The sequence below is a fragment of the Phocoena phocoena genome, chromosome 7 (assembly GCF_963924675.1).
Source record: "Phocoena phocoena chromosome 7, mPhoPho1.1, whole genome shotgun sequence".
Taxonomy (NCBI): domain Eukaryota; kingdom Metazoa; phylum Chordata; class Mammalia; order Artiodactyla; family Phocoenidae; genus Phocoena; species Phocoena phocoena.
The window spans coordinates 59,689,982-59,703,148 of NC_089225.1; the positions used below are offsets into that span (position 1 = coordinate 59,689,982).

The following is a 13,167-nucleotide window of genomic DNA, read 5'->3' on the forward strand; positions in this document are numbered from 1 at the left end:
AGTTTTGAGCTCATAAAATGCATATGAATAGAAATTAAGTCCTACTGTATAAAGAACAGGTTTTTAAAAGCTGCATGAAATAAACCAAAGTCCATTTTATTTACAAGAAAATGTATACAGAGCTGGTTGCTTTATCAAGTCAAAGTCATTTTTTGGAGGTGGAAAACTTTCGCCAAATCAAACAGCCTGGCATGTCAGATATTCAGGAAGAACTCTGAGATGTAGCCAAGGGTGTGAAATGCCTTCACCAGCCACATACCATGCCTGATGCAGGAAGCGACATGAACTTTAATGTTCTTCTCTTAATGAGCCCTCTGGGCTATTCAGCACTTCACCCTATAGAGCACATTGTTATTTCGTGTTTGTATTGATAACTGTTAGGCACTAAAGGATCTGAAAAGTCTTCTAAGTCAAACAATTATATTTTAATCATGATAATTTAGTGTTTTAGATAATATATAATATTTCTTGAAATCTGTGTATATGTGCTAGCTCTCCCTATCAACTTGAATACTAAAATAATGAGAAGACTATATTTTCTGCCAATGCTGGAAAAAAGAAAATTTCATGTATTTCCTAGTTGAAAAAGTCAAAGCCCTGAAAAATTCATGGCTATAAACTGGTCTTTTTATGCTAGAATTAAGGACCAATTCAACCATGATGAGAACTAAACCACTTTCTAAGAAGACACCATAGGCCATATACTTCAGATTACGGGGCAGGAATATAACAGTGCACACGCTGATGAGAGGTTTTATATATTTACAGATGATAATTTAAAATGACATTATAACCCTACTTCGTACATTCCACTGCTTATTAATTCTGCGTCCTGTGTCTCATCGCTCACTCTTCTGTTTCTTCACTCTATTCAACAAACAGCAGTTTGAATATACTTAGGCACCATTCTGGGTACCAAGAATATGATGGTCCCAAGAAACTAGTCTAACAGGGAAGAAAGACAGAAAAGACAGACAGAAAGATGACCACAACACAGAGTGTTGCGTGTGGTTATGAAGAGATAGAGTGGAAATGCTGAGGAGGAGTAAAGGTTTCACAGAGGAGGTGACAGTTTGAGCTGCCCTCTTCCAGGCAGAAAGAAGAGGGAGGGAGGTATAAGCAAAGGCAAAATGGACAAAAGGGTTCGTGAGTCCTGTGCTTTGGGCAAATGGTGCGTGGGTAACAGGAGATGAGGCCAAGAGGCAGGGAGCCTCAGAATGAGAGGGCTAACCCCAGGAATCTGGAAGCTATCTTATAGATTGTGGTAGTAACCTGAGGATTTTAAGCAGGAAGATACCATGATCTGATATTTTTTAAAAAGGAAGATCATTTTGGCAAAAGTTTGGAAGACAGGGTATAAACTACATAAAACTGACACTTTTGAATGTTTATATTTCTCTTCCATTTGTACTTGACTAATAGCACATAGAAAATTTTGAACAGGTTTTCCTATCAGCACTCAGATTTGGGTATAGCATATGTAACAAGGACAATAAGTTGAAAATATTAAACCAATGTATTTTCGTTCTGCCTGAATCGTGATGCCCGTGGCTTCCCACCCATTAGCTCAGTAGGCTTTCCTCCCCCAGGCAAGCGGTGGTTCCCAGCTAGAAACAGCGAACTATCATCACCTAGCTTTCAGAGAGAATAACTCTCAATGCCAGCTTTGTGTGGTGAGAAAAGGGATTTCTAAATTCCAGAACTCTATCTCTTAGGAACCGAGCCTGGCTAGGTCAAATCATCAAGTCTGAGTACAAAGTTCTGGAGTGGGGAGCACAGAGGAGACTATATAAGGAGAGTTCCAATTAAACTAGGAAAAGGAAATTCAAAAACTTTCCACTCTGGGTGTTAGAGAAAGGGGAGGAGGAGGGAGAGAGACAGAAAGGGAGTGAGGGGGGGAGAATGGGATCAGAAGTGAGTGTCCTGGCTCTGTGTTCCCTGGGGGTCGAACCCTGGGGGTGAGGGGAAGGCTTGTCTCTTGAATCTCAGAGCAGGAAAATGACAGAACTTTCCTAGAACGAGTTGGCACTACCCAGGCGGCATATTAGCAAGAACCGAGGAAGCTCTTGTGTGGACGGCAGGGTGAAGAGAAAGTAGCTGGGGGTTCATGCGTGCCCGCAGGCTGAGCAATGGCAGAGAACCAGCTGAGCAGGAAGCTGGTGGCGGCTTGCCATGGTCTGCATGGACCGGGGTCTGCAGCAGCCAGAGCCAGTGGTCAGGCCCTCCACGAAGTGCTCACTGCGCCCACCCCACAGTACCAGAGGCCAGCTCGGCATCACGCCCAGAGCCTTGACCCCAGAGGCTGCATGTGCACTCGGTCCCTCTCCCCCCAGTCACGGAACCCTCACAAAGACAGGTGAGCTCTCCTGGCACCTGGATGTCAGCTAGGGAGAAGAAATGGTTCTGACTGGGAACAATTCACATTTTAGTCTTCCCAAGGACTTGTTTTAACCGGAAGGAATTGAGATACTTTAATTGTCAAGTTTAAGTACCAGTCCCTGAACACTGCCCTCCCCCCTGCCCATCACCAGGAAAAGGTGGAGCCAGATAAATATAAATTATAGAGAATATAGGAAGTTATTTTCTTCCCTCCCTCCCTTCTTTCCTCCCTTCCTCCCTCCCTTCCTCCCTTTCTTTCTTTATTCTTGAGTTTTTCGAGTTATATATGATGTCATTCCATATATGTCCCCCCTTTGTAGGGCAAATAAGAAATCAGCCTCAACTATTTCTTTCTCTCATTCACAGGAATACTAGAAGTCGTACAGAAAACATTTACAGGAAACTGCTTTGGGTGGTGTCCTACTTTTTTTTTGAAGTATGGGATGAAATTGTTTCCCTCTCTAACCACATTCCATTCCTTGTAGGTTTTTAAGAGGAGATGATGTTATATTCTAACTAGTCACTCTGTAGCTCACTACTTTTTCTTTTTTGAAAAAAATTGAACACAAGGCTTGAGCCATCTGGGGAACATTGAGTTGTTTTTGAAGTACTTTTATTGGTATCCAGAAAAATTGTCTTGGAGTAGCACCTTCCTCTTTTCCAGTTTATCAATTCTAACTCCCAGTTTCTACAACTTCAACTATATTTTAAATATTCTTTTTCCTCCCTTCTTTTCAGAGAGCATATTAAAAAAAAATTTTTTTTAAGTCTTAATTGAATTTGTTCTTCTGTTTTATGTTTTGGTTTTTTGGCTACAAGGCATGTGGGATCTTAGCTCCCCGACTAGGGATCAAACCCACACCCCCTGCATTGGAAGGCGAAGTCTTAACCACTGGACCACTGGGGAAGTCCCCAGAGAGCATACTAATAACTGCATCAGGTAGAATGCATTTTCCAAAACAACCATTACAGCTGAAGGCAGAAAAAAAGTCAAAAATCACTGTTATCATAACTTCAGAAACCCTGCCTGTTGCAGAAACCCCATGACATTTTTATAAAGAGACAACACTCTTGCCTAACTCTTCTTTTAATGGAGAGAATTATTCCAGCTAGATCCTGTCCAAGTCAAGCCGTTTTCATTATCTGTCAAACATTCCAAAATCAAGAGCCAGTTTGAGATGAGCTGAAAATCTGATTATGTTCATAATAAAAATTAAATCCCTCAATCCTTAACAAACAGAAGATTTATAATGATTTACAGTGTATCATTGAAATTCTAGGTACACTGAGGTTTGAGTTGAGAATGAAAATAAAGGGCAAAAACTTTGCCCACTATTGCAAAGAGAGGCTGAGTGTGACGCTGCCACATCAGGTATTCTGTTTATCCCTAAGGCTGGTGCAGCAGTGAATTCAAAGTTTGATGGTGCCTGGTTTTTTTTTTTTCTTCGTTCTTTCTTTTTGTTTTTTATTCCTCCAAAGATGTTGAGCAGCAGGCTAATGGATCCCCAGTGGGGTGCAAAGACAGCAGAAAGCACAGGAATCAGATGTCAATGTATTCCTCGGAGATACCCTGCTAGGACAGAGCTAACTAACTAGGGTTTTAGTCTTCTCTTGGGAGAACACGCTTTGATGGTTCCCTGCCCACTCTTGGCTTCCTATATGTTTCCTGATTTAAATGCTGTCACAGATAAATCATGACTTCTGCCTGTCAGGACAATTTTCTATTTTTTTTTTTAAGGAAAAGTTTGGAATCATAAGCTTAAAAAGATGAGCAAGTTCTGGAGAATTTTATACTCACATATAAACATATGTATATAAGCATGTCACATCTCCCTACTATAGAATCATCCATGGGTCTGGGACTGTTCTCTGCATGTTCTTTCCCTACCTATTACTTTATTAGATATATCTACATATTTTCTGCCAGTCACTTTCAGTCAATTGCTAGATTGCTTAGGAAACTTATTGAATAGATTTCGGGGGTTTGGGGGGTCCTCCTTGTTTTTCCTCAACACAGGCACAGATTGGAAAATTGAAGTTGTCCCAGAGGTAAGAGTTTTGATTTTAAGTGTAATGGGCATCCAAAATGTACCAGTGTACTTTTTGTGGGTCCCCACCTATAAACAGCCCTTCAGGCACCAGAGAGTATTGATAATCTACTCTTTGCTTGGAGGAGAGACAAAACTCAGCCAACTGGAGCGAAAGTGGAAAGAGCTTGATCTACTTTGACCAAGCACAACCCTCTCAAAACCATGAAATGAAACCGATTTACCCAGTGAAAGTCAAAGAAGTCAAAAAGCTGCACTGAAACCATATCTGCATCTACTGCCTGGCTGCCCCTCCGCCCTCGCCTCCACAAGCCCCGTCCTGTCCCAGGCTGCGCCCAGAAGCCTCAGGCACACAGTGCCTTTGTTTGGCCTCTGCCTTTGCTGGACCGCATCTCTCCACACTGCTCCTCCTGCAAGGGGGGTCCTCGTCGTGATGTACGTATCATTTTGCTTCAGGCTCTACATGAGGCTTCTTGCCACCCAAACCTGCCCCACCTTGGGGTCAGCAGGGCCCTGGCCATTACAAGGACATCTCTTGGTCTCATAGCTACTGTTCTGTATCCTTTTGCCCTCTGCCCAGCCTGACTCAGCAAAGCCACGTTGGATTCTTTTGTTCCATAACGCAGACTATGTCACCTCTCACAGTCTGGGATTCATGCCATCTGCATACCTTCCCGTTTGCCTCTATCCTCTCAGACTCCTTATCACTGCACTTTCACATTAAAAACCCCAAACTGATCTCTCAGCAACAACCTGAGTTCCTGCAGACATTTTGACATTTGACCAGTGTCATAGGAGGGACCTTCCTTGCTTTGTGAGTCATTTCCTCAAGATTTTGTGTCTTCGCACTCATGGTGATTCCTGCCCACTGAGGGATTCCATTACCTTTCTGGAGCATCAACAGTTAATGTGAGATTAAATAATCTCACATTAACTCTCACAGTTAAATAATAAAAAAACACCCAACTGCTTGAGATGGGACAAAATGAGGACTCTCAAGGGGTATACTTAAAGTCACTCTGCAAGGTTTTAGTCTGAGGGCTTTTTGAAATGTTGGTTTCAAAATTATATATATTATATATATATATATATATAAATTATAAAGCATTATAAAGAATTTATAAAAGAAATCCATGAGATTAAAAAAATAAGTGATGATAAGGAATTTTTAAAAAGAGCATGATTTTCATGCTTTGTTCACTGAGAAGATCCAGCAGCAGGTATGAATATGAACTTTTATAAACAGCTCCTTCCACATTCCTCTTTAAATGCCATGACTTTCCCCAGTTAAATAAGAAAAGATTGTGGGACAATATCCAGCAGAGGTGAAGTGAGGCAGTAGAAAGGCCATTACATCAAAACCAAGGCCACAGATGAGTAGGACAAAGCGAATTTGGTGGGAGTGTCACTTAAGCTTTCTATATGTCAATTTCCTGTGGCTAAAAATAGCAGGTGTATCTAATGTCACAGATAGGGAGTAAAGTAAAACAGATGTGAAAAATCAGGAATGATAATATGATGGGTTGATATTACTCCTTAAATTCTGGAAGCTGCTATTTTCATTTGAAATTCAAGTAACTTCCTTTTTAACCTGAAGATTTCAAAGTATTTAATGGGAAGTATAAAAGTAAGCCCAAATGATTGTGAACCAGTAATGAAACACTTAAATTAACATGGAAAAGCACACGAGAGTCCTTTCCAGCATTTACAGTAACTAATCACACAGGAAGGGTGTGTGGAGTTGGGTTCATTCCAAAGTAGCTTTTCAGACTAATACCAAAAATTTATCAGCTCCACAAATACATGTCTTCATCCTCCTAAGGAATTTATTAATTTCAAGAATTCATCTCATTTATGGCCTAAGTGTGCACAGCAAAATGAATAATGTTAAAAAATAATTCAACATGGGTGGTCAAGGTCAATTTAGCAAAGCAAGGTATACCTGACACAACAGCAATGGGCCTTACACATGCGGACCCAGCTTATTCAGAGACACCAGAGGAGTGAGGGCGGGAGACACAGATGGGAGAAAAGAGAGTTGAGGATCCTCTTATGATATCGTAGACATCATTCTTGATTTTTCATCCAAACTTTCATTATTAAATAAAAGAGCATTATGTCCCATATATAACTAAAAGAATCTATTCTAGATTATTTTAAAGCTTTACTTGTCTGATTTTATGCTGGCATGTATTTAATGGATAATATAATACAAATAAGAACTTTTGTTGCTTATAGTCATTAAAAATTACATTTCCATCTTCAAGACAGTATTCTAGGTTTTTTTATTTTTTTACTTTTATTTTTTTTAGAGTAATGTGACAGGGCTCAGCAGTCCCTAGAAGTGCTGAAAGTGAAGTGGTAGATAAGCCTGAAACTTAATGGTTGTAAGGTCCTTAAAAAACAATACTGTGTTTTTAATGGAGTTAGACAGAGTGAGAAATGAAGCCGTTTTGCTTTCCCTGCATGTATTTCTCACTTTGAAGTTAAAACAGCAGCTCAGTCTGATTGAGGTAGGTAGGGGGTAAAGAACTGGCCAGGTTTTACACATGAAAGCAAATACTTAGAAGCAGAATTAAAAGCCAATGCACACTAAACTGTGAGTGTTAACCCATGTCAGCCCTAATTCTACTCAAAAAGTGGAGTGTGAACATTCAAAGCTGATGACACTAGTCTCCTTGCCAGGAGCAGGGTCCCAAACTCATGCAGCAGGGCTGGAAACAGGGAGTGCGCCTTGCTCAGGGTTCAGTGGTTGCCGTTTGTCATGCATCTCAGACAGAGGCTTAAGATGGAAGGGGCTTTTCAAAACCCTGTGGCCCAGACCATGGGGTCAGAGCAGAAAACCATGTTTCATGGAACTCTCATGTCTAACATGATATTAATAAAAGTAAAAGAAAAACGTAAAAAAACTGAATGAGATTTCTATGGTCAGATGTTTGAGAAATTCAGAATTAATCAAGGTTAAACGTGTTTCTTTTCCAAAGGACTTCTCCGAGCCTTCAGTATTTTAATGTGCAGGAGAGGTTCCCTAATTATTGGGCCTGAGAGCTTTTTCTGAAAAGTTATGGGTGGATACTTATGTCCCATGGGGCACAGTTTGGGAAATACTGAGATGAAATATTACAATCCTTGGTTTATAGATGAGGGAGTTGAGGCCTAAGGAGAACTCGGGTCTCCGGCCTCCGAGTACCAAATCTTCCCAGGGGACCAATCAGAAATCTGAGAAAAGATAAGCTGCAACCTTTTTAGGCAACACACATACCCTGGAAGGGTGTCCTAAAACTAATACTTCTGAAAGTGCGGTATACACACTCTTCTTTCCTGGCTCGGTCAGGACACACAGACCCCCCCAAGTCATGATTACCTGATACAAAGGCATACAGATGCTATCGATCCACTCCAATTGCAACCGAGGCAGCTCATCCTTCCGGTTCCGATCAAAAATAGCCTAGAATGGGGGAGGAGAACCTTGCTTTATTACACCGGAGTCTTTTACAGGTGCTTTGTCAAACACTTTGTCACAATGATCTGATTTTTACCAACTGAACACTTCACAAATGACAATCAATCTTTACGTGTACTTTCTTTTCCTTTATCTATGATGAGAAATAAAGTATTTTCACCTCTTTTTATGAGATTTTTAAATGAATTTATTTGAACTTTATAGCATGCAACTCCTTGGGGCCAAAATCTGTCTTCAGTTATAGGTAACTGCCACTAAATCAAGTCATCAAGTCACTGGGAATTGGGTACAAGTCAAAGGAAGGGGAGATGTTTTTTTGCTACAAAAATAGTGCAGGCTTTTATTTTTATAGCGAGAGAGGGGGGGATAGACTGGAAAAGATCCTTAAAAGCAATGTCATTTTAAATAGAAATTATTTGTATTAATTTTTCAGGGTGGGGACAATTTTGTGTTTCTCAATAAGGTCCTGTCGTGAATAAATTCCTAAATTTTTATCTATCACTGGATGGATGATGGGGGCAGGTACCCATTCTCTCCTCATTCCCAGCCTTTAAACGTTATGATATTATAATGTTTAGAAAACTTAGAGAAAAAGAAGTGACATATTCCGTTGGGCAGACATAAAAAGAAAGACAATCAGTTGGAACTGGATGGCTGAGATAGAGTCCTCGGACAAACACTGCCTGTTCTACGCCAGTGAGACTGTCCCTCCCTTTATTCCTAAGGAGTAAGGTCAGGGTCTAAGAAGCAACCCTGCCCTGCCTGTGGTCTTACAGTAGGTTTCATCTTTCCTCTAAATAAAATGTGGCATCTACATCATTTCGGCGTTCACATAGGTTGTGAGGGCAGATTCACGACATCTCCTTGGTTCAGATATGTTGAGAAATCCTGCATCCTTCCGACTTAGGAACGAGGGTGGGAGTGGGTGGGGCCCAAATCACTAGCCGCTGAGGTCACAGAAGATAGAGGGGTGCCGCTGAGGTCACAGAAGATAGATGGGCGCCGCTGAGGTCACAGAAGATAGAGGGGTGCCGCTGAGCGAAATACCTCCAAATTAGGGAGGAGGTCACCGTCTCCTACGGGCTCTGTTCATCCTTGATTGTAAGGTGAAATGTAAATATCAGGAAGGAGGACTAGTCATTTGGAGAAGACTCTGAAATATGCTGGAGGAAGGGCTGGTTCTTGTGAACTGCATGAATCTTGGTCCAAAACGTTCCTTTAAAAAATATTACTCTGGGGCTTCCCTGGTGGCACAGTGGTTGAGAGTCCGCCTGCCGATGCAGGGGACACGGGTTCGTGCTCCGGTCCGGGAAGATCCCACATGCCGCGGAGCGGCTGGACCCGTGAGCCATGGCCGCTGAGCCTGCGCGTCCGGAGCCTGTGCTCCGCAACGGGAGAGGGCACAACAGTGAGAGGCCCGCGTACCGCAAAAATAAATAAATAAATAAAAATAAAAAATATTACTCTGTTTTATCCTCTCTAGTTCTCATTGTTATCTGAGATTTTTAAATTTATTTAATGACTCTGTTTCTGGTGCATAGTATATAGTTATGTTTTTTTTTAATTCACTGCTTTTTAGTATATTCACAATTAGCTGTGCAACCATTACCACAATTTTTTAAAAATAAATTTATTTATTTATTTTTATTTTTGGCTGTGTTGAGTCTTCACTGCTGCCCGCGGGCTTTCTCTAGTTGCAGCGAGTGGAGGCTGCTCTTCGTTGCAGTGCACAGGCTTCTCATTGCGGTGGCTTCTCTTGTTGTGAAGCACGGGCTCTAGGCGCACGGGCTTCAGTAGCTGTGGCACACGGCCTCAGTAGTTGTGGCTCGCGGGCTCTAGAGCACAGGCTTGGTACTTGTGGCGCATGGGCTTAGCTGCTCTGTGGCATGTGAACTTCCAGGACCAGGGCTCAAACCTGTGTCCCCTGCATTGGCAGGTGGATTCTTAACCACTGTGCCACCAGGGAAGTCCAACCACAGTCAATTTTAGAACATTTTTATCACCCCAAGGAAAAAAAAATCACATATCAATTAGCAGTCGCTCTTCATTCTTCTTCAAACCCCCCAAGCCATAGGCAGCCACTAATTCACTCTCTACCTCTATGGATTTGCCTGTTTTGCACATTTCATGTAAATGGAATCATATGATATGTGGTATTTTGTGGCCAGCTTCTTTCGCCTAGCATAATGTTTTCAAGGTTCACCCCCGTAAGCATGCATCAGCACTTCAATCATTTTTATTGCCAAATGATATTCCCTTGTATCATTATTGTATACCATATTTTATTTATCTACTCATCAGTGGATGGACATTTGGGTTGTTTTGACTTTTTGGATATTATATATAATGCTACAACAAACATTCAAGTTTTTGTGTGGATGTATGTTTTCATTTCTCTTGGGGCTATACCTAGAGGTAGAATTGCTGGCCACATGGTAACTCTAATGTTTAATGTTTTGAGGAACTGCCAAACTGTTTTCCAAAGCAGTTGCATCATTTAAATTCCCACCAGCAATGTACAAAAAGTCCCAATTTCTCCACATCCTTGCCAACTCTTGTTATTGTCTTTTTGATTATAGTCATCTTAGTGGGTGTGAAGTGGTATCTCAGTGTGGTTTTGATTTATTTCCCTGATGACTAATGTTTTTAAACATTTTTTTTCATGTGCTTATTGGCCATTTATATATGTTCTTTAGGGGAATGTTTATTCAGATCCTTTACCCATTTAAAAAATTGGGTTGTCTTTCTATTGTTACGTTGCAATAGTTGTTATATATTCTAGATACTATGCCCATATCAGATATATGCTTTGTGAATAATTTTTCCCATTCTGTGAGTTGTCTTTTTACTTTCTTGATAGTGTCCTTCAACACACAAAGTTCTAAGTTTTGATGACATCCAATTTCTCTATTTTATCTTTTGTTTGTTGTGCTTTTGATATCATATCTAAGACACCATTGCCAAATCCAATCCAGAAGATTTATATTGCTTTCTTCTAAGAGTTTTATAGTTTTAGCTCTAACATTTAGGTCTATGATACATTTTGAGTTTATTTTAGGCTATGGTGAGAGATAGGGTCCATCTTCATTTGCACATGATATCCCGTTGTCCCTGTGCCATTTGGTGAAAAGATTATTTTTCCCCCATTGCATTTTCTTGGCACCCTTGCCAAAAATCAGTTGACCATAACTGTAAGGGGTCATTTCTGGACTAGTCACTTATTAACAAATGTTTGATGAGTATGTGAGATACCACTTTGTCCTGTGTTTTCCCTTTACAGAATTTTGCATCTTATAATTGATTATTGGTGATTATTTATTTAATGTCTATATTTCCCAGCAGTTGACAAGCTTCTTGAGGGCAGGGAAGATGGTGCCTTGCTCATGGCTGGATGCACTGTGTCCAGCTTCATGCCTGATACTTGAAGGTGTTCAAGCATGTGCTCTTAACTGACTCACTGCTTCCAGTATTAATCTGGATGTTGCCCAGATTAGCCTTTGTCTTCATGAAGTTACTCTGGTGACCTTTAGGACTATGACACCTGAAAGGGCTCTTGGACAATTTTATTCCTAAATATCATGGAATAATGGGCACAGCAGGTGTCCAATCTGGGTGTGTGCATTTCCAGACATTTCTGGAAAAGCACTAATGTGGGATAGCCCTGCCACAGCAGTTAGGCCTGAGGAGATAGTCATCAGCCGTGTTAAGTAGGCTTTTGTGGGGAGAAAGCAGCACTTATAGCTATGTATCCACCACAAAATTAATTTCATTTATGTCTCCAGAAAAACCCCTACCTGAGCCTACAAAAATTCCTTAGTGCTGCACCACTGCACCCGCCAGCTTGCCAATGCTGTCAATTGACTCATATTTTTTTCATTTAATTAAATAACCTGTGGTTTTGCTGCATTGTAAACCCTTCAGAGGAGGCCTCTGAAACAGTTTTTTAAAGAGGAGAAAAGCTTTTATTTGAAAATAGATATACATATAGCTGACAGAAATTTGAGTTGTGCTACGTTTTACACATTAAACTATGTATCCCAATCTAGTATCTGTATTTTGTAACCAAATTTGGTGACATCACCAAAGAAGAACAAAGGGATGTGTTGAAAACAGTATAAATAGATATTGCTTGGGAAACTAAAATAATTGATGGGTGTTTTAACTTATGTAGTCTTTCTGACCTTTGTAGGTAAACAACAAATAAAGGATAGTCAAAATTAGTAAGTCTGTGAGTTCTTTAAGCTAGGAGCTAGTTCTGCTGCTTTTCCTTGTCTTTAAATATCAGCAAAGAAAGGTGTTTTAAAACTTGAAGATCTTATAAATAACGCCAAATATTCAAAACTGAGTTGATTTGAATCCTCATAAACAGACATTCTTGACAATTAACACATTCCTTGAGCTGCAATGAATCTTCTGTGCTGTGGCAGGCTTTAGAATACTCTGGACCATTCTTTGAGTCTTTGGGTGATATGTTTGAAGCTACCCATTCATTAAGAATAAAGAGGCCGCCCTCTCCTTGAGGGTGGTGACTGAGGCATTTATGTCTTTGTCTCCTGATTAGTAAAAACAGAATCATCCTTAGCCTACAGTAAGCATTCTCAAATAATAATTGAATGGATGAATCCACTCTAAATAGCATTTCAATCAGCAGAACTTAGTTCCCCAGACACAACTTTTCATTTCGCAAAAAAGGAAAAGAAACAGAGACTTGATTTGCTTTTGGGATTTTGGAAAGTTCAAAATAGGAAAGTAAAATCCAGAATATCCATTATTTACTGCACCTGCCTGTTCTAGCCCACCAAGGCTGGACAGCTTGCTTGCCTTTATTTTTTTTCTGTATTTCTGTTTCAAAGTAGCCACTGATTACATATGAAATGCCAGTCCTAGGCTTTGAGTTATTCAAATACTACTCTGCGATCCTCCCTTGCGCCTACTTCTCCCACTGTGGGAGTACAGGAAATGCTTGTTAAGTAGATCAGCCCTGTTAAACAGAAACCTGGGAATAAGAGTGTTTAGCATCTAAGTTCAATTAAAGCTTTAAACTTTTAAGAGTGCTTCCTTAAATCCATTCTCTGTCTTTCCCATTTTCAAGGTGCGATTTGAAGTTATTTTTGAAAATGTCATTTGAAAGGGTAAATACGTTATAAAAAAAGGAAGAACTTACTGAAGGAGTGAGTTTGAGTTCTGCTCTCTCCCGATCTCCTTGTTCAAAGAACTCGCTGGTTACAAGTTCAGCCACCTGAAACAGAAATATTTAAATTGACAGGTATGTGTAAT

The 13,167-nt window shown here is 40.4% G+C and overlaps 1 protein-coding gene across 1 annotated transcript in view; it reads right to left on the reverse strand.

Moving 5' to 3' along the window:
* The window catches only part of PDE11A (phosphodiesterase 11A), a 419,270-nt gene that overhangs the window by 18,370 nt on the left and 387,733 nt on the right, over positions 1-13,167 (reverse strand). The window contains exons 18-19 of the mRNA XM_065880101.1: positions 13,055-13,129; positions 7,792-7,875 (exon numbers count right to left, since the gene is read on the reverse strand). Of these exons, the coding sequence (XP_065736173.1) occupies positions 7,792-7,875; positions 13,055-13,129 (159 nt within the window). The remainder of the gene's footprint in view (positions 1-7,791; positions 7,876-13,054; positions 13,130-13,167) is intronic.